Here is a 23,299-nt window from a genome sequence, read left to right as displayed (position 1 = left end):
CTACTAATCTTTGACATGGCCAAGACTGTTATAAAAAGTAAAAAGAAAAATCCAGCCACATTAACTTTTATATTGAAAATAAGTCATTTTGTGTTTTTTTCCCCCCAAATCAGTGACATCATTTATGAACTTGGCAATTAAAGAGTTAAAATCTTGGATTTTTTTAAAAACATTTGATAGTTTTGATCAGGACTGAAGTTGATTAACAGATTTATGCAAAGAAAATTGAGAAAAAAATATGAATCTGACACATTTTTACAGCATTTTAATTGAGTGGATGTTTTCATCCCGAACATAACGAAAGGGTAGTGAATTTGAACAATGCACAAGGGTTAAACCGCATAAACACATTTCATTACACCAAATACACAAAATAATGTTCTTTTTAGCAGCATCATATGACCCCTTTAATGTAAAAATGAACATAGCAGTCGTTATTTACTCCCGCCATATGAGTCACTGAAGTCGCAGTGGATTACTTTTGTTTTTGAAGGGAATATAACCCCAATCTACCTAAATGCGTTAATGTTTGCGCAGATCATTAAAGATCCAGCCTCACCTACTGAAGAAGTGAGTATACGTTTTTTTATTATATGAATCTTTTCAGGTAGCCTTTCCTAATATTGTGCTAGTTAGCAAGTTCAGCAGCTAAATGCAGCTAAAGTTTACAGTCTCACAGAACTACTTATGACCCCAAGGAAGAGAGGGGTGGGGTGAGCAGTGCTCATTAGCATTTAAAGGGACATGCACTGAAACGGGTTGCTGTGAAAAGAGCTGTTTTTCACAAGGTAAAAAAAAGAGTGTTGTTTTACACTACCATTGAGACATTTTAACCAAAGTATGTTATAGACTTTTCATGAAGACCCTAAAGATTCATACTAACTTGTGGGAAATGGGCATCTGATGTCCCCTTTAAAACAATACAAACAGTGAAACGACCCACTTAAATAAAGTATCTTCACTAGATTATTTATTTTTTTGTGTATGTGTTATTTATATATACAGTAACTACGTGTACTAAACCAAATGGAAATTCTTAATAATTAAAGATTATGCAGCCCTGACACTTCACTCAAAGAAGTCAGCATATTGGCAAAAATTATTATTCTCTCAGTGCCAGAAAGTACATTGACTGCCAGAAGCTTCATGGTAAGGTAATAAAAACGTGATGACGCGGCACAAGAGGACTGCCATGAGCAATAGTGTTTGTATGCACACTTCACTTATGACCTGCTCTACAGTGACATTGCATTGATCTATATCTTAGTCTCTCTAATATATGAGAAATAAGCCCTATCTGTTTAATTTTCAAACAGAAGAACAGAACCTCAGTATGCCAGTAAGGTATTTTATAATTGCTATTGTGGGAAAGATATTGTAGAGGATTTAATTATGGATCAGGCTAAATAGGTCAGATACTTTTATTGCCTTCTCTGCATAAAATGTCATTATACTTCTCAAACCCGTGTACTGTATCATATTGCGTGCAATGATATTGATCTTTCCATAAATATCTGAGACTTTATAATAAGAAGCCTAATATATATATATATATATATATATCCCTCTGAGTTAGAAGAAGGTAATATTCTACAATATTGCTGACCAGCCCATGTAGATAAGTTTGTTTCTTCATCGCAAAAATAAATAAATAAATAAAGCACCTCTATCCATAACAGTGCTTTCTTGTGGGAAAATGTCTCATTTTATATTTGGAGAGAAATATGCATAGATCAAATTTCAAATAGTTCACAATTGTAAACAAATGCCGGAAGAGGCCATTTAAAGTTAAAACATCTTAATGATAGTTTATTTATTGCAAACATGCAGATTTTCACTTCAAAAGAGATGCACAGACGGATAGACTGGAGTCTTTTGTATTACTTGTGGATAATTGTGATGTTATCATTATCTGTTTGTCCTCTCATTTTGACAGAAACCCATTCACTGCAGAGGATCTATTGGTAAGTATTAATAAATTTCTCCAATTTCTCTTCTGATGAAGAAACAAACTCGTCTACATCTAGGATGGCCTGAGGGTGAGTACATTTTCCACACTTCACTTTAATAAATCACTTTAATAAATATAAGCCCCTCAAATAAGTAATATATTAATATAAGTATTTTTAATAATAAATATATATATATTTATTATCTTTCTGCAGCATTACATCAAAATATTTCAACAAACTTTTAAACTCCTACCTTCTAAATATTCAACCACTGATCTTGCTGACTATTCATTTTTAACATGACCAATTGGGATTCACAAAATAATGAAATGAAGGGCCAAAAATGATGTCAGGCGGTTCCCAAAATTATAAATTAAAAGCCTAAAGACCAGGTTCTTATTTGCAACAAGGTCAGTGCTTAAAACTTAAAATAGTACTGTTGATAAGAGAATTTATGTGAAATGAATTATTGCTTTCTCTTGCATTTCAATCATCTGAAAAAATTGATTAAAAAAATACCTGAAAAAAAGTCTGTTTATGCTATTGATTACATTCAGTGTGTAAATGCTGATTTCATTCATTTACTTTTAATTCATATTTGCACAAAGGGAATAATGCCTCCAATAATACAGCTGACAACCTGCAGCAGTTTTCAGCTAAAACTTTATACTACTTCACTAGTTGAACCTAGGATTGCAGATAAGCAATAATCAGAAGTTTGCTTTGTTGCACATAACAGCCTCATTAAGACAGATGTGTCATTTCGTATATCTGGGACATTTGTATCTCAAGTGTGATAACCACAAAAGCTGCTACATGTTAACAGCATCACTATTTAAGGCCTCTTAAGGCAATGACTATCATTCATGACAGATTGGGGCACAGTGAGGAGAGTGCAATTGTTATAAAAATTTTATACAGTATTTAGAAACAATTAGGAAAATCATGGGAAAGTCACAGAATGTATTTTGGGAATCCTGCTCTGATGATCTTGTGGTCACTCTGCTAGGATACTTGTGTAAACTTGAGGTGAAATAACTACTGTACATACATTCATCACAAGTGACACTGACACTAGTTAGTTAAGAGTATTTGCAAAAATGGCTGTGAAAAGTAAAGTTAATAAAGGTTGATACGAATTTGTTTGCAGATGCCGTTGGTTTGATATGCTAATGCAGTGACACTGAAGTGTGGCTCAAGTGCCCAAATACTAGGTGCCACTTAATGTGAAAATTGTGAGATATTATGAATAAAGTTACTTCTTAGTCTCTCTAAACCACAAATGCAACAGTTCCTTGATCTCTCGAGAAACAAATACAAACACTGGCATCTTAGAGACATATGCACTTTCACATATGCACTGGTTCCTCCTCATCCCCTTCCTTCTCCACATCCATCCTTCCATTCACCCAGCTCATATTGAATGGTCAATAGTAGAATATAATGGTCTACATTAATGCAAGTGATATTTACAGTCATGTTTGGTATCATTTGAACACTCTCGGGGCGAATGGTACAACCCGAATTCCGGAAAAGTTGGGACGTTTTTTAAATTTTAATAAAATGAAAACTAAAAGACTTTCAAATCACATGAGACAATATTTTATTCACAATAGAACATAGATAACATAGCAAATGTTTAAACTGAGAAAGTTTACAATTTTATGCACAAAATGAGCTCATTTCAATTTTGATTTCTGCTACAGGTCTCAAAATAGTTGGGACGGGGCATGTTTACCATGGTGTAGCATCTCCTTTTCTTTTCAAAACAGTTTGAAGACGTCTGGGCATTGAGGCTATGAGTTGCTGGAGTTTTGCTGTTGGAATTTGGTCCCATTCTTGCCTTATATAGATTTCCAGCTGCTGAAGAGTTCGTGGTCGTCTTTGACGTATTTTTTGTTTAATGATGCGCCAAATGTTCTCTATAGGTGAAAGATCTGGACTGCAGGCAGGCCAGGTTAGCACCCGGACTCTTCTACGACGAAGTCATGCTGTTGTTATAGCTGCAGTATGTGGTTTTGCATTGTCCTGCTGAAATAAACAAGGCCTTCCCTGAAATAGACGTTGTTTGGAGGGAAGCATATGTTGCTCTAAAACCTTTATATACCTTTCATATACCAAAACATGCAAGCTGCCCATACCGTATGCACTTATGCACCCCCATACCATCAGAGATGCTGGCTTTTGAACTGAACGCTGATAACATGCTGGAAGGTCTCCCTCCTCTTTAGCCCGGAGGACACGGCGTCCGTGATTTCCAACAAGAATGTCAAATTTGGACTCGTCTGACCATAAAATACTATTCCACTTTGAAATAGTCCATTTTAAATGAGCCTTGGCCCACAGGACACGACGGCGCTTCTGGACCATGTTCACATATGGCTTCCTTTTTGCATGATAGAGCTTTAGTTGGCATCTGCTGATGGCACGGCGGATTGTGTTTACCGACAGTGGTTTCTGAAAGTATTCCTGGGCCCATTTAGTAATGTCATTGACACAATCATGCCGATGAGTGATGCAGTGTCGTCTGAGAGCCCGAAGACCACGGGCATCCAATAAAGGTCTCCGGCCTTGTCCCTTACGCACAGAGATTTCTCCAGTTTCTCTGAATCTTTTGATGATGTTATGCACTGTAGATGATGAGATTTGCAAACCCTTTGCAATTTGACGTTGAGGAACATTGTTTTTAAAGTTTTCCACAATTTTTTTACGCAGTCTTTCACAGATTGGAGAGCCTCTGTCCATCTTTACTTCTGAGAGACTCTGCTTCTCTAAGACAAAGCTTTTATAGCTAATCATGTTACAGACCTGATATAAATTAACTTAATTAATCACTAGATGTTCTCCCAGCTGAATCTTTTCAAAACTGCTTGCTTTTTTAGCCATTTGTTGCCCCCGTGCCAACTGTTTTGAGACCTGTAGCAGGCATTAAATTTTAAATGAGCTAATTAAGTGGATAAAAGTGTAAAATTTCTCAGTTTAAACATTTGCTATGTTATCTATGTTCTATTGTGAATAAAATATTGGCTCATGTGATTTGAAATTCCTTTAGTTTTCATTTTATTAAAATTTAAAAAACGTCCCAACTTTTCCGGAATTCGGGTTGTAGTACAATGGTCTCAATCTTACAAAAGCAGACTAAAAGATAATACAGATCCTAAGAGTTAAGAGATATTTTGCTTACTGTAATGGGAGTGCCCTTTCCCAGGGTCCTCCATGTAAATTACCTTCTGTTCCCATTAGCCGTGTTTCCACTATCGAGCTTAAACCGGGTGTGCTAGAGCGTGCCAGGGCCAGTCGCGTTTCCACTGTCACTTCCGGGGCTTGATCGTGCCTCGCTGGGGCTTCCTCGGGGCCAACAGCCAGGTTTTTTTGGCCCGACGAAAACCTTGGGCCAAAGCGGGCCAGCTGGGGCTAGAGGAGGGGTTATGAACAAAGGCGGAGTTTCTCCGCGTCTAGAGAGCTCAGCACTGCAGATCATTTCAGAGAGATAACAGCTTTAACACCGGTATTAAAGACTTTTTAAAATAAGTTGAGCTCAAAACTCACTCTTAGTTAGCAGCAAGTGTTTGAAATAACTTGATCCGATGTGGATTATAATCACTAAACAAGGCAGACATATTTATAAGCGATGTAAAAGACTATGCACACTAAAAATTAACATTACCATAGTAAACATGGTAAATATGACCGCTTGGATAAATCAGACGTCAGCTTCTTATTCTCTAGCACAATTGTGTATTTATTAAGTAACATTTTATCTGTCGTCTCGTTTCATGAGTTTAGCTCCATGTTGCATATCATCAAAATATAATAATTTTTAATATAATATTTTATAATATTTTATAATAATAATTTTTGTTTGGGAGCTTTTATAAAAATAGAGAGCGTCTGCGCTGCGGATCATTTCAGAAAGATAACAGCTTTAACACCAGCATTAAACACTTTTTTAAAGTGTAACAAAACCCCTCCTCACAGCCTGACTCCACCCACTGACAATATTTGAAAAATGCTGAAAAGTGGGCAGATCACAGCGGAGATAGAGGGGACGAACCTAGGGCGGGGCTGAGCAAGTGTGGCGTGATCCTAAGACTCGCAGTGACGGATTGATTAACAGCTGCTGTCAGAGACGCTAAAATGGAGAGTGACTGTAATGACGCAAGTAGCTTTGCAACAGAGCGATCATTTGAAGTAGAGGACTTTTCTCCCCCACTTTTACCTGAAGTGGAGGGTGTCGAGTAGAGGTCTTCACAGTGCACCCGAGATCCGTCGACCCGGGACCCAACCCGGGACCTGTACGGGTTCGGGTCTATATTTTAAATCATCAGCCGGGTCCGGGTCGGTCCGAATCTATTACCTCGGGTCCCGGGTCTGTTTAACATTGTGTGTAATACCCGTGCGATTGGAGTCATCAGACTCGGAGAACACCCGGCCGTGATCAAACACTGCTTGTGTTTTTTGTAACTTGCAACTTGTAAAATTAGGAAAAGAAAAGAGTGAGCCAAAAAAAGTGATTGCTCTCTCTCTCTCTCTCTCTCTCTCTCTCTCTGCTTTTAGAAGCAGAGCTCGCAGACTCAGAGTTAATACAAGTGCACGCACGGTATTAATGCTTGCAGACTTGACACACTCATATTTAATATATTTCAAATCAGCAACACAATCTGAGGTGAACTGTCACATGAATGTTTTCTATGACGCTCAAATTGCGTTAAAGCATTTTAGGTTGATACAGCTAGCACACATTTGCAGTCTCGAGCGCATTTCATGTTTCTATGGCAACCAGTGAGGGACACTTCGACCGCCAAACCGCGTTTTACATTTTCTCCCATTTTTATAATATTATAAATGAACCGTTTAATCTTAAAGTTTTAGTGGTCAGATTCAGACTCGATGCAGAGCAGAGAGCACAGAGATCAGACGATAGCAAATAAATAACGTCAGCGGCCATGGCATTGCACAAGCGATCGTTATTATAGTTCAAAAGGGCAAACAGTCTTGTCCAGTCGAGTCAGAATGTACATGTGCACAGTAGCATTTGTCATCCGTCACCGTGATATCAAGTGGACTTTTGAAGCTGAAATAATGAGTGGATTCAGCTTGGACTTGGAATAACGAGAGGAATAACATGAATAACTTTTTTGTCGGAGGATTGTAATGCATCACAGGCAGTCAGGTACAAGGAAGAGAGACTCCTGCTCTTTAAATTAGGTAAGACAAAAAGCTGTATTTTTCGCAACAGGTTTATTGACTTGTAATAGCAATTTAAGGTGGAATATGTGACAGTCCGGTCCAGTCGGGTCTGTCTTCCCCGCGGGTTCGGGTCCAGATTTCAAATAATATACGGGTCTGGGTCGGGTCTGGGTAGGCATTTCTCGGATCTACACGGGTCCGGGTCCAGTTTTTGAAATATTAGACGGGTCCGGGTCGGTTCGGTGTAGTACATTACGGGTCTCTTTCGGGTTCGGGCACGAATTTTTGGACCCGTGAAGATCTCTAGTGTCGAGGTGTCTGTTCATATCAATTCGATCCGCTGGCTCAAACTGCGGTCTTAACTCCCACACCGCGTCGCTTTTCAGCGCAAGCTGTGTGGAGAAGCCCCTTTCCACCTCCATTGCGTTGGAGAAGCAATCCCGTGTAAAACGCAGTTTGCACACTCGAGCTCTAGGCGGGAACTTGCGGTCTTCCAGGCCAAGTGCATGCAACCACTGGCGCTTAATTTTAAAGTCTGCTGGTAAACTATGCAGTCCAGCAGTGCTGTCGCAACCAGCAACACACCTCCGTACCATCCTGACCACTGTACTAAATACAGATAAATAAATAAATTACGTCACCTGCCACCGCTTACGTCACTTGCCACCGCAACATCCAATAGGAAAAATCAACTGCAGTAGCCACCGTTCAACCTGAAGAGGGCAGCACTCACACGTTTTTACACCATATATTGTAGAATTAAAACACTTTATACTCAAATGTCAAAAAAGTTACTCGAATCAATGAAAAGCACTAATAAAGCCCCATTCTTATAGATCATTAACTAAAAAAAGTTGGTTTAGGGTTTAGTTACTATAAGTCAAGCTCAAAACTCACTTTCAGTCAGCAGCGAGTGTTTGAAATAACTTGATCCAATGTGGATTATAATCACGTAAACAAGGCAGAAATATTTATAAGCGATACAAAAGACTATGCACGCTAAACATGTTACCATAGTAAACATGTTAAATATGACCGCTTGGAGAAATCAGACGTCAGCTTCTTATTCTCTATCACAATCGTGTATTTATTTAGTAACTTATATTATCTGTCACAAGCCTGGTCTCGAGAGTTTAGCTCACGTTGCCATATCATAAAAAAAATATAATAATGTTTTTTGTTCGGGAGCTTTTATAAAAATAGAGATATTATCATTCATTCTAAATGTGACGTATAGGCTACTGTGGCTACAAATAAACAGAAACAGACTCGACTGAATGCAGGCTATTTTCATAAGCATTAAAAATAAATAAAATAGAAATAAGTGTATTTATGTGTGATTAATTTTGAGTCCTGAAAAATTAAATCAATATGATCAATGTATCACTTATTCTATAGTTAAAACATCGATGCTTTTGAATTTGAATATATAACAAAGCATGCAAACAAACGGCCGCTTTTATCATGTTCGTTTTGTGATCGTGCATGTTCCAGTGACTTCTTAGTTTTCAGATAACTTCTCTTTGTTGGTGAAATGATGAGGTAGCATGACGTTGTTCCTGAGAGGCGTGTAAAGGGAGTGTATTAGTGACGCGCAGCGGAGCTTCAGGCTCCACTGTGGAAACCCTGCGCTATTCTGGCCTCGGTGCTACTGGCCCGAGGCTATTAGCCCCGCCCGGCCCGCTTTAAGCCCTGGCTCGCACTGGCCCGACAGTGGAAATGCGGCTATTGAGTTGCAAACCACCCAGGTTTGGGACCTGAGTTAATGCAAATTCTAATTGTTAGTTTCTGTCTCCATCTCGGGGGATATTTGTCTTGATCTGAGATACTTAAGGAAATGTTGCAAGAGGATCAGGGCCTTCTGTAGCCAGATTCTCTTAGATTCATCTTTGAGAATTCAATGTCTTGTATTGATTTGATATCTTCGAATTGGCTATGTAATTGGCATAATACTTACCTGACTGATAATAAATTGTTACATTTGATTTACTTTGACTTACTCTGAAATTATTTTCTCATGTAGATTAAGTGAAGGTGTATGTTACCACAAATCTGCTTCCAGGGTTAGTACATACAAAATCTCTGGCTAGATGGAGCACAAGACACATCTGTTGAGATTAAAGATTCCTGACTAACTGCTTGACTTTAGTTAAGTTGTTATGCAGTTATATTAACTATGGGGGGGGCATATTTCATAGTACTAGCATAACCTCTGGTTATTGTCTCACTATATTCAAGTTGTTATATAATTAGATTAATTATAGGGGGCTAGGTAAAACACGATTGGAATAGCATATTTCCCAGTGCTAGCCATAACCTCTGATTGAGATTACCTTTGAGCTTTAACCAAGTTGTTACATAGGGGATAAACAGAACCACTATTTAAAGAATGACAAGCATGAGGCGGTCTATTAAATAGTTAGTCATAACCTCTGACTAATGATGGACTGGAGAGTTTGTGATCGTGGGGTACTGAATAGCTTAAGGATTCATATTCATGTTTAGTATGTGTGTGTTTGAATCTTCTTGCTTGAAATGTTTCTGACCATCAGTTATTTGTCAAATGTATCATATTCTTGTTATAGGAATCATGTCCAAAATTATACCCTGCAAGAGCGGGAAAATTTGTCCCACGTGCTTGATAAGATAACATGCGATTTATGAATGGGCAAAGACAATATCTAGTTGGTCAAGACAACATTTGAGGTATGGCCAAAAGGCCAGTTTAAATACTCCCAAAGTTTTAGCTCTTAGCATGCTTTTTGCCTTTACATTTTGCGTTCTTTGAGTGCTGTCCCAGCGTGCTTCGGCCTACACGCCTGCTGCTACTTAGCCACGATTCTTTCCTAACTTTCTCTCTTCCTGCAACTTGTGTGAATGTGTGAGTGCGTGCGTTTATGTATTAGATTAGTTTATATGTCTTAGATTTATCTAATAAAGCCTTATTCATATTGAAAAGAGAAGTATCTTGTGTTTTGTGCTTACAAGTTAATGTCTTAAACTGCCGATCTTGTTACTGTGCTAATTGATAGTGTTTTCACTATACTTTGAATATTAATATCCAGTGCAGATTTGATGTTAAACGGCTCGTTCAGTGAATCGCAGGATGTCTCAGTGATCAGCTGTAAAACAGTGATTCTGTCCAAATTCCCTTTAAAATCTTAAATGATTCCCTTGGAGCTAAATTGACCTGTTTCTCTTACAATATATAGAATTAATCAGAATAGTTATAAGTCTGAATATACAAATGCAAATATAGGGAATAATATTCTGTATATTTTACAGTTGGTTTGATACCTTTAGATCAAATGATGAATGTCGTTCAATGTATTTATATTAATGCATACATAAAAAGTCAAATTATTATAAAACACATAAAATGAAAATTCATAACAGGGATGTTTCCCTGAACATTTTAATATTGGTTTTATGTTATAATGTCACGTACTTAAATTGTTTAATTAATTTAAATTGTAAATTTTTTACATTGTTCCCCCTAGAAATTAAGCCTTGTGCAATGTAAAGGGCGTCTATGTATGACTTTCTGAGTTAGTTTGGGCTCAAAACAAAAACGCCACAAAGAGTTTAATTTTTTTTTTTAAATAGGAATGTCTAATGAATGTCAAACGTCAAACTAACTTTACCGCCGTCACTTACACAGATCAGTCAACATGTTTAATGTCAACCACATGGGAGATCACCAGACAATATTTAATTTGCACGTCAGTTAATGAGGGGACAGTGAAGTGTGAAGAAAGATAATAATTTCTCAGTTTGAAAAAAAAGCGCACTCAGTCATTTTCCTGGTAATCTTGTGTTTTAAAACCACACTTACCAGGTCACTAGTGTTTTTGGCCAGGTCATCCTCACTGGATGCTGCCGATTCCACCACCAGCTTCTCGAAGCACGTCGAGCCCAAGGACGAGCTCTTCTGCTGGGACATCACCAGATGAGACACCAGCAGCTTCGGGCTTCCGTGCGCGGATACGGAAATCTCCGGTTTACTGACTGAAGCTCCATCAGCAGCGGCCAGCGGTGAGATCCCGAGCCCTTTAACGGCGCTGGAGTCCGGCTGCTCGCACAGGGTCCTGTCGCCTACGAACGACGGTGGAGTTGAGCAGCACAGATTGGGCTGTGAGGACGAGAAGACTCGGTCCAGGACCTGTTTCTTCTTTCTTTTAAACATCCACAACCCGCTTTCTTTTTTACCATCCCCACTGCGTCGTACGGACCCCAGTTTGGGGCTCAGAAACGGTTTGGTCTTCTCTTGGAAATTCCTCCATATCCTTCTCTGGTAGGACGTTGATTGCGTGTCTTTGGCGCTCTCATCCTTGTGTTTCTCCTCCATGGTTCCCGTCCAGCAGCAACAGCGGCAGCAGGCTGTCAGCGCGCGGAGCACCAGAGACACTGAAGCGCGCGGGCGAGTGCACAGGAGCGCGTGCTCTCGATCGCAAATGACACTTGGGGACTCACAACACATTCACTTTATCCGGTGATGCTCCTGCTAGTGACATAATTCAGAGGGTCTTTCACGTCACATTAACCTTAAAGTCTACACTAAAACCTATATTACCGGACCATTTGTTTTCATTTAATAAAACAGCCCTATAGAAGAAAACATGAGGTAAAATAACAAACAACAGGGGTTACCTGTGAAATCAACGTGACTGTGCATCCGATTCACTCTTTAATGACTTAATGGCCTTACAGTAACCTAAGAAATAGCCAGTACACGAATACATAATTGCATATACGCCTCCCTATGGTGAAAGTCAGTAATTATAAGGAATTTGGTGAGTGTAAATTTTACAAGACAGGTCTACGTACAGTATGTCATTATATTACATAATGTTAATCCAAGCCATTGGAGCTATTAAATATTGTTGTTTGTTACTATAAAAAGTGCTGATAATAATACAGGTGGCACACCTGAAAGACTTAGAGATAAGCAGATACGCAAAACTGCCTCAACAGAAGTATATCAATAATAACAAAGACAAATTGTGTGTGTGTGTGTGTGTGTGTGTTTGTGTATATGCTAATGATATAGATAGATATAGCCTATAACTTCAAAATATCTACAATATAACTACAATAAGGTATTATATATTGTCTTTTAAATTATGATGTTAAATTTTTTAACATACAAGGTAAGGCAACTCATTTTCCCAATTTACACTGCAAAGGTGGCAGAGAAGTGCTTCTGAGTGGAATTTGTTTCTAATGTGGCACAGAGGCATAAATGCATTTATACAGCAATTACACTACTTTGATATAGGAGCGGAGGTGGATCTGAGCAGGTATAATTTAGTCAGGCTTTTATGCACCATTGCACATTTACTCAAAATTTTGAGCAGGCACATATAAGCTTTACCTGGACTGTGTAAAGAAACCTTTAGAGTTGAAAAGTTTTAACTGTATATCATTTTCATATTCTTTTTCCATAACTATTACTAGCATTTGCATTGTTAATATCCATACTATCGGTTTAAAAGTGAAGGCAAAGCCAAGAGAATACCACCCACAATAAGACCCACTCAGATTTCCTTTTAAAGATTATTTTATTCTATAAAGGCTGTAACAGCTGCTGTAAAGGCATGTCTGTTTGAAGAATTTGAGCTGTGATGTTTAAAATGTTTGTGTATCAAATTGATTTTACACACAGCAAGTAACAGCACACATTAGGACATTAACAATTCTCCTGAAGAGACCATCACGACTTAGCTTTGAAGCGTGGGAATACTGAGTACATTTGCTATTGCATAATAGATGTGTTACAAATCACAAAAGGGAAATCATTACTGGTACTCTGGCCAGAGAAGCCCATGAGAATTAATGAGGAGTCTGAGATGTCTGGCTTACATCTCAATACTTCATTTTTGTCCAATTATAGCATGATAAACTGCTTCATCCTAAAGCTGTCATCATTTGCAGAACAGAATGTTAATTAGTAGTAATTACATTATATTTAGACAACCAGATGTACTTTTTTAAAATACCATATGCAAACTGTCTGCATTAACTAGTTGTCAAGTAATGACACACTCCTGTCAGAACATGCCATGCAGTAGCTAAGAGATCATTGTTGCTTTGTTATGATGAATGGCTATATTAAAACTGTAAATGCTCAATCAAAAGGATTCACCTCTGCTAAATTAATACTTTATTCATAAATTCATCAGGTTGAAACGGCTACTGTGAGATTACAAATTTCTAAAATGTTAAATCTAGGTTCCAATGTAATAGCATATGAACTGAAAACGTTTTGATATACATTTTGAGGTAAATCAGGAAAATCAGGTGTCTGAGATAATGTCCTTTTGTCTTTGTGCTCTTCTTGCCATTTGGCCTTTTAAGCTCAAGACACAGCTGTGCCTTTTGTCTCTTTGATAATGTGGAGGTATCAGCGATACTGTCAGGCACCTCTGTATTTAAATGACACTGTTATGCTGACAAGATCAAAGATGGGAAAATGGCCAGTATCAGGCTGATCCCTGTATTGCATTTGCATGCTTTGTTTAGGTTGTCTCCACCTCCATGTATCCCTCCTCCTAGAAATGTGTATAATCTACAATGTATAAGGACAAGTTGGACTTTTGATGACTGCAGAGCCATGCAGAGCGTTCTCAGTAAAGAACTCTGCTGAAGATTACCCAAGAGTCTCCTGGTCTTCGTTTCTGAGTTCCCAATGGCTACTCAGCGGCAGATAATCGATAGTTGATGTAGTTTGCTGTAACCCTTGAGTTATGCTCACTACATTTAATGCAATGTAAGAGAAAACAGGGCTGTATTCTTGCAGCTTCAAAATGCATTTGATTAAGCTTCATTTTGACAGTATGGCTGTATAGTCTCTTTCATAAAGTATAGCTCTCAGGCTCTGTTTACTAATTGTATTATACATTTTACAATATTAAGTGACACCAAAAAAATTCACATTACACTGTATTTGCCATTTTATAAAGAGATCAAGTTTCTGGTGACCAGCCTTTGAAAAACTCTCTGTGGACTTAACTGTTTATGTTTAAAGGCCTAAAAAATGGAGCTCTAGCAAATGAGAGCTAGTTGTGTAATTATGTTTTGAATTAAATGCTTAATAGACATATGGAGAGCCGCATGAACAAACAGGAACTCTGAGCATTCTACTGGAAAAAGCCATGAAGATCAGGGACGATGTGGTGACTGGTCTACGTGCAACTCGGGGTTCGGTCATAATGGAGTCGTCTGCTAGAAAACTACTGAACTACAGAACCACATTCAAATCATAACTCATATTGTCAAACGGCTCAACAAAGACATCCAGGTGCAACATGAACAATTGTAAAGACTTACTATTATATTATATTATATTAATTATATTATATTATATTATATTATATTATATTATATTATATTATATTATATTATATTATATTATATTATATTATATTATATTATATTATATTATATTATATTATATTTTATTATATTATATTATATTATATTATATTATATTATAAAATAAAAGAATAATAAAATTAATTAATCTATATAAGAATGAATGCTCATCAGTCAAACAGCCTAGCAAAGACATCCAGGTGCAAAATGCTATATATTATATTATATTATATTATATTATATTATATTATATTATATTATATTATATTATATTATATTATATTATGTTATGTTATGTTATATTATATTATATTATATTATATTATATTATATTATATTATATTATATTATATTATATTATATTATATTATATTATAATTTTATTGTTGTATTTTCCATTTACCACTATAAAAGTTTACCCAACTATGATGACTGGTAGTGTGAAAGCAAAAATTTTACAATGTTTGATGAATTAGGTACAATTTGAGGAAAGATGCTGGCCAGCAGAGCCATTTACCCGATGGGATACATTATGCAGAATATGTGCATAAAAAATGAATGAATCAAAGAAATCAAAGCTCACTAGTCACCATAACCAGAATGAGGCTTTTTTTTGTCCCTGAAAAGTAATGACGTGACAAAGACACACAGGCTTGATTAGCAACTGAAAAATATGCTATAGGCCTAATTGCTTGGGCTAAACCACTTTTGTCCTTCCCTCTAAAATGATAAAATATGTACTCAAGGTACATTATCCAATTTAGAAGCTGTTTAAAAGAGAAAAAAACAAGATCCTTCTAAAAATTACTCTGGCATTATAATGGAAAAATACTGAAGTCTGTCAAACTGTGATTACAGCTGATATGAGCAATCACACTGTTATATGACCGTGAGGACAGAACAATCTTCTGTCTCCCCAGGTGCTGGAAGCCCAGATTACTGAGAGGGACAACCTTGCTGCAGGGACAACTTTTGCAGTCAAGAGCTTGGATCACAAGAACATGACGGGTATGGGGATCTCAGAGGCAGAGTGGCAAGGTCATTATTTACACCAAGATTTTATTTAGAGGTCCAAATATATTTAACTAAATAGGTTTAGTTAAATATAACTTAAAATAACTTAGCTTAATTTAGCTTAAATTAACTTAGCTTAGCTTAACTTAACTAATTTATTTTTAATTAAACAATGATTTCTCATTTTGCTTACATTTTTTTCCTTTTATTTTCCCTGAGGTCCCCTTATAATGTTAGCTATTTTTACACCAAAAACAGTCATAATTGTAAATACATGACCATGAACTCAAAGAGGCTGTTATTTCACAATACTATGAGTGATTCATAAATGATTATGATTGTGTTGCTAAAGATGTTTTATAACAATGAGGCTGAAGATAAAATGATCACTCATGTGTGTAAGTGTCACAAGTGTGTGCACATACAGAAGAAGTTCCAGACTGAACTTGGCAGCAGTAAACACTCCAAAACACAAATGTGATCAGACACTGATCTATAGATATGTTCTATATTATAGATCAGTGGATCAGACACTGAACTGAGGAAATGCACAAGAACTTAGGAGCACAAGGAATAAGGTATATAATAGAAACAGCTGAACAGAACAGATTAATAATCACAGTATCCATGACAACAAAGGAAGATCGGGAAAAACAACAACAAACAAAAAAAACATAGGAACTAATGAATACAAATTAAAAGTCCATGATACTGAAATTAACTGAAAATAGATGTGACCGTTAGAATAGTATATTTTCAAACAACCAGCTTAGCTGTTAACTTGTTAACTTACTAGAGAGATGTCTTCTTGGCTTTTGTTTATTCAAATATTATTTATATAAACATTTATGTGGAAATAGATAGTGGGCAGAGGGTTAGAAATGCCTTTAAGCCATAGACACAGAAGACTGGGAATGGCGAGATGAATTGAGATGCTGGAGATGTTGGCCTGCTGCATGACCTTTGACTCCTCCCTTATCAAAATCATCTAAACTAGTCTTGCCAAGATGTGACCATTCAGAAGTTCTCTGCCATCTTCTGAGTCATTCTACAGTTACAGTGGCAGATGACGTCATTCGTTTTAAGATTATAAAATGTCAAACTGCAGTATACACAATTATTTTTTTTAATTCATTAATTAATAATAATTATTATTATTATTATTTCAAAAGGTCAAATCTTTAAAGTTCCATAAATGCTCCACAATCTTGTTTTGTTTCATTTGTAAGGAAAATGTAGGAAAAATGTCTTTGTATCTTGTATGGAAAAAACTACTTTATGTTTTTACTTGAATTGACTGCTAATAACTGCTAATTGCTTTAAATACTTTCTATGACCTTATAATTATGATGTATAAATATTTTATTTCTGATCATTTACTTTTAAAAACATAAAATATAAATGTTATTGCTGCACAATGCAACTGAAGAAAAGTTTTCCAGTTGAAAAGCAATACAATACGAAAACACCAAAAGGAACAAAGTTTTCTTAAAATAAAGGTTGTGTTAAATAAAGAGTAGACAGATCAAACAGGCTGATTATTGAAAATCAATTAAATATATCCAAAGGGTTATTTTGAAAGGTCAGTGGCCAGTGGTTAAGCAATTCTAATATATGTTTGTAAAATATGTTTAAAAGAGTTTACACATTTAGATGAATGTTGCCAAAATTATGGAATATTTTGCTATGTCAGTAAAACCCAAACTGGAACATTTTAAACAATATTTAAAGAAGATTTCACTTTCGGCGTCTTCGTTTGTCTACTGCTCTGATAGTCCATTTGGACTCAAAGGAATATATAGCAGCATGGCACTTTGTTCACCATAAGGTCTTGTCTGTGACCATGTTTTCAAAATCACTCGGGTCCAAATTGCACAGTTTCAGACAATTTGAGGTCATCCTTGTAATGTTTGAACTGACCTCCTTGGGAGCGTGTACCACTCTGGAGCTGCCCACAAAAACCTTTTTTGGCAAGCTCAGATCTGACATGCGTACAACGTGTCCAGCCCATCCTAATGCAACCAGTAAGGCCTCAATAACAGTAATGTCACAGGTCTGGAGTACCTCCGTATTTGGGACTTTGTCCTGCCAGCTCATGTGGAAATGATCAAGTTTGGCAATCTGCCAGCGATATATGGTCCAAGTCTCATATTCATGCAACAGAACTGTGAGGATGACTGCCTTATACTCTGCATAGTGTCCAAACGTTTGCTGTGCTATTCCCATATTATCTTGGACAAATGCCCGAAGGCAGTGCTGGCTTTTGCGATATGCGCACTATTGTCACAGTCCACTGTGGTATCAGCTGCGAGAATGTAACTGAGATAGCAGAACTTGTCAGTCGCTGTCACCTGTATCGCTATATTTAAAAAATATATATAGCCTGTATGGTAAATTTTCCTTTACATACACAAAATAAATAATATTGTGACCAAGCCAGCATGTGCATTAGATGTGAAATTGCATGAGTGTTGGCCTTTCTTCCACAGGGGAAACTGCAGCATTGTCATCCAAATACTGAAGTCTGTGCATGGTCCCTGTGTGGGGAGTAACAGTAAATCACAGCGATTGCAGTGCATTAGCTCTGGGAAGTGGGCACCACACACCATAACGGTAATTGAAAATGAAAGGAGAATGTGTGTGTGTGTGTGTGTGTGTGTGTGTCAAATGCACATGGGAACACTAGTTTAGAATACACATTCTTTGTTAACAAATTTATATTTGTAGAAGAATTTTAACCAGCATGGATTTATACAGTTTGGAGCTAGAAGGACATGTAAAGTGAGTGTGATGACAGCTTTATTTTATATTGTCTTGTCATCTGCCAGCTGTCTCAGGATATAAGAAAACTAGAGATGTCACTGTCAGAGAAGTTCATTTCTCAGAGGAACGCCACTGGAGATTTACAGAAAAGGATACAATGACTGGATCTAAAGTAAGAGCAATTAAAGACACTTCTCAGTAGTCACTGGTATAAATTGTTTACATGTACACTCTCAGAAAAAAACTTAGGTCTACAAACCAGAACGGCCGGCACAGAAACCGTTTCTTCCTTCAGGGCTCAGGCAATCCATCTCATGATTTTCTTGTATGTGTAAACATAACTGGCAATAAAGCTCATTCTGATTCTGAAAAGCAGTCTCTAGGACAGTGCCAATTCAAAAGGTACACCTTTGTACCATATTTACCCTTAAACAGTGCCTATTAGTATCCTAAAGTATCTAATTAATACCCAAAGTGTGTTTGGGTATTAAGATTTGAATAGTAAGATTTGAAAGGGTCCGCCTCAGTGACGACTTTTATATTTGTACTTTATGAGACATTGAATCATTCACTTAACCAATGTAAGGAATGGCAATTAACAATGTCCACTAACAATGTTATACAAAAATTGATTTTAATTTATTGACATTAAAAACACAACACAACTTTTTTGAAGATTTGAACTGGTGCAAATTCTGAACAGCAGATACATTCTATATCAAGTTTCACAAAACAATAACTTCAAATATATACTGACTGTAAAACATCTGCTGTAGCTTTTTGAAATAAATCCTGATTACTTTTGTGACTTGTAAAATGACAAGGAAACCATTTGTCATTTTTTGTATTAATAGTATTTATATTGTACAAAAATGTTTTTGATATGGAAAGTTTCACTAAGAAGAAATTAATTATTGTTTTAAAGCTGAGTTGACATACTGCAAACATTTCCTTCAAATAGAATGTTATTAGGGTTTTTTGGCACTAGTTCTTGTACATTTTTAAAATGTCATTGTATTTAGCAATACAAGAAAAACATGGCTCCTTGACATGCTCAAAGGACAAGAGAAAAGATGAGAAACAGAAAAGGCCAAACACCATTGAATCGTGCATGTCTCATATAACCAAATGTGACATGCCAAGTTGGAATATACTGAAGTGTGAATAAAAATGTTCAGTTATTTATTTTTACTTGGCAGACATGTTTTCATGTTTTTTGGGGCTGCAGGACTGCTTATATTTAATTGATAAAAGAAACAATAATCAGACCTGTTGCAGAAATCTATTTTAGGCCACTAGTTTCTTTTAATAAAATTTCTATGTGAAGGGCGATAGTGAAGGGACTTGACAGCCCTGACATCACTTATTGCGATTCTTTCCCACCCGGCCAACTCTATCGAATCTGCTGTCAGGAGGGTTTTTTCTGTTTTGACTGATGTAAATAGGAAACTTTGAGAAGCGGCTGGTGTTTCGGCACCACATGGCTCACAGGGGAACCAATGATTCACCAGATATGCCTCCAAATAGTGTAAAAGCCAGTCTATGTGCTGCCACATGGGCATCATGGCATGTGCAAGGTGACAATATAAGCTCCTGATTGCATTGTGGAGCACAGATGGCAGCTTCTGTACGCTGAAATAGAGCCTTGCCCGTGATCCCAGTGGAAAACCTACTTTCATGGTGTGACAGAATCAAAGCAATTAGCTGGCTGTGCTTTGCTTGTTATGTAATAGTGCTGAGTCAAGATAGCTTACAGTGACCCATGAAGAGAAGCATATGGGCCAAAGAAAAATAAACACATTGAGTAAAAAACCTGGAACTAGCATGAGCCGAAAGGTGAGAGTAATGTCTATTTGACACAATTTACCCTTTATTAAAGGTTGGGGCTAGTTGACACACTTTTTACTTTAATGAATATTCCTCAGTGTTGAGTTAGTTTTGAAAGTCAGTTTATGTACAGTTTTAGCTACAGTTAAAAAGCCATTATACATTTCTGCCAAACACTAAAAAAGTTTAAAAACAGCAAACACTGAAGAAGTAATATAAAAATATCAAACTACTGATCAGTATTGTTTTGTCAAATTTAAAAGACAAAAAGACACCTTGACCTGACCTGACATTTCCATAACAGTAAACATAAGATGTCTGAATTAATTTTATAACTTAGCTTTGCCATAATCACAATATCTTAATGGCATTAGTTAATACAATAGAAGATTAATGCAATTGTAGTATGTAATGTGGCATGTATGTATGTACAGTATGTAGGTCTGAGGGAGGTGGAGGAACTGAGAGAGACTGAGGAAGTGGACAGAGGAGCAGATGATCACAGTTCAATCACACACAGAGAGCAGCCAGCAGCTGTGCACACTGCTGCAGGATAGGGTGGTAAATGTGTGAATGCGTCTTTCTGAGTCAACAAACCAAGTGAGATATATGTCATAGTGAAACGTCACTGTGGTATAAATGTGGAAAGCATGTGGAGAGCACACCTACTAGTAAAGGATGGACATTAATAATATCTAATTTATATATATATATGTATATAGTTCAGTCATTAAACACTAGATGAGACTGACTGATATTTCCTTTGCATCAAATAATTTACATGACACAAACTAATTGTCCTCAGCTGATTCTGCAGCCATTGAGTTTACTCGCTCAACATTTAAATAGTCTGGTTCAGTGGACTTCAGAAACCCTCAACCTCCCCCAGCTCCACCTGTCTGATATGGTATTTATGAATCGCTATTCATGCAGCAGCATAGCAGCAGGTTTGTGCATCTATTAGCAGTAGAAAGTACTTGCTCTGCAGCAGCAGTGTAGCAGATCTAGTCTGGCAATACCACATACATTTACATCGTCATATCCATTGACATGTTACACTATATGTACATACTCTGTGCAAAATATTTACTAAGGTTGAAGTGGAAAGCGAGCTAAAAGAGAACATCGCTGTTCTCTCTAGTCATCTGGAGAGGTTGGAGGCACAGTTGGAGAAGGTGCGATCTTCTGACAGGACCAAGCACTCAGAGAGCAAACTCAGCAGCAAGATCAACACTTTGAAGCAGTACTTCAGAGAAGAACTAGAGCAGATGAGGAGGGAGCACCAGTCAGGCAAGTCTTACATTAGGATGTCATCATACCCATAATAAGCCCTTAGAACATCTCAACTTGTTAACTACAATTCAAAAGTTTGGACTCCAAACTGTACATGAAAATCTGAATTATAGTCCAGACCTTTTTACTCCATCATATTTAGTGCCTCCCTGCCCACACCTCTGAACTGACCAATCATTACAAGCACAAATCTGAACAGTAAACTAGCACATCACATGCTACTGTATGTCATTTCTTAAAAACAAACTGGAAAGATTGTATTCAAGCTGCCTGCAATGCAATACCAACGAAAATGAGCGGCCCAATTTATCTCTCTTGTGGCTGTTTTTCCAGGCTGTTTGCTTCTAAAAGCTTAATGTACAGGCTAGCCTGCTGGGTATCTTCCACCCTAGCAGATATTGCATTTATTAGCTTATCTATATTTCCTTCCTGTTTCCAAAAGTTATGGATTGACAGACTACACTGTTTTCCAGGCAGTCAGTACAAAAGACCAAATTAAACCTACATAAACAGAACAAACAATTCACATTAATTGTAACCTCCTGCCTTGAAATGTACTGTACTTGCTCTCAAATTCTCTTAGAAACTCTTGTGATGGACTGAAATCAGGTGATGCATTAAAGATGAGACACCTAACACACTTCTGCCACAGAGTTAATTACTACCACAGATTTCTGAAGGTGATCTCCTCCTTTATTATATTTGCCAGGGTTCCATGCGGTTCATGATGCCATTGTGTCTCTGACAAAGGAGAGATGCAACGAGACATCAGACAGATCCAGAGAAACATGGTAGGACTGAAGGTGCCTTCACTGGACCATTCTTTCTAGAAGAGAAATATGCTGGAATATACAACCTGTGTGAGAACACCAAGTATGATTCAGCAGAAAGTGGGCAGATGGACAATACAATCAAATAAGCTCTACATTTGTTTTCTTGATTTAAAAAAAAGGATTTAGTCAGCTTGCGTGAGGTCATTGCCTTTAAATCTCTTTTTGCTGGACCAGACTTTAAAATCAGATTCTGAGTGATCAGATTCTGAGTGAACATTCATAGTTGATGAAATTCAATCAAGGTACAATTACGACAAATCCAAGATTAGAAGCACAATACTCATGCAGGCTCAATGCTGAACGTTTAGGAAGATGAATTGTTCGGTGTTTGTCCGCTTGACCCCAAGCTAGTATTGATTGTAATGAATGCTATATAAGCAAACAATATTGCTTTCTTTTTTATTTAATTTTCCAAGCCAACAATGCATATCTGCAAAGCATAAATACTCCCAACATGATAAACAATTATTCTTATTTCCCATTTTTTGTTCTGTTTTTGATATGCTTTGATATTTCAGGGACTCAATAGCTTTCTGCAGTCGACCGTAGTTGTGCAGATATGAACAAAGTCAGTTATTTGGAAATGACAGTGAGGAAAAACAGAGGTTAATTAGTTCTGCCAGTGCTTCTGTAGGGCAAAGATAATCATGCGTCAGATAAAAAATTTCTCTGACCATAAACAGACAATCTGAAGAGCAGGTTTCCCACTTGCTGCACTTTCAGATGTGCCCAGTAGTGATTTTGGATCCAAAGCAATGACTCTTTTGAGTCACATAATTGCAATAGCAGTAGATTTATTATTTTATAGTCAGCTGAGGCTTTTGGCAATAATAATAATGCAAAAACTATCGCTTTGAGGAAGGCACATAAAAATAATCATGAATCATTAATGTTATTTTTCATGCATCAACGCACACGTTATTGCAATGCAGTGAGCATAAGCTAATTCAGTTATACCATAAACTGCCATTCATATAGATCAAGTGTCTTTTTAAATTAGCTTAGCAGATATATCCGTACATAATGAAATGTACTTGGTCATGTAAAGACTTT

At 37.0% G+C, this 23,299-nt stretch overlaps 1 protein-coding gene across 4 annotated transcripts in view; it reads right to left on the bottom strand.

Annotated features, from left to right (window-relative positions):
- LOC132141009 (multiple C2 and transmembrane domain-containing protein 1-like) overlaps positions 1-11,820 on the bottom strand; it is a 179,778-nt gene extending 167,958 nt beyond the window's left edge. For 2 of the 4 annotated variants that reach the window (XM_059550146.1, XM_059550147.1), the window contains exon 1: positions 10,978-11,818. In XM_059550146.1, coding sequence (XP_059406129.1) covers positions 10,978-11,622 — 645 coding nt within the window. In that variant the 5' untranslated portion in view covers positions 11,623-11,818. Of the gene's footprint in view, positions 1-10,977 lie in introns of all 4 variants that reach the window. The other 2 variants (XM_059550145.1, XM_059550144.1) reach the window with 2 other exon arrangements.
- Between the last annotated feature and the right edge of the window lie 11,479 nt (positions 11,821-23,299).

Source organism: Carassius carassius, chromosome 5 (assembly GCF_963082965.1).
Source record: "Carassius carassius chromosome 5, fCarCar2.1, whole genome shotgun sequence".
Taxonomy (NCBI): domain Eukaryota; kingdom Metazoa; phylum Chordata; class Actinopteri; order Cypriniformes; family Cyprinidae; genus Carassius; species Carassius carassius.
This window is presented reverse-complemented; position numbering and strand designations above follow the sequence as displayed.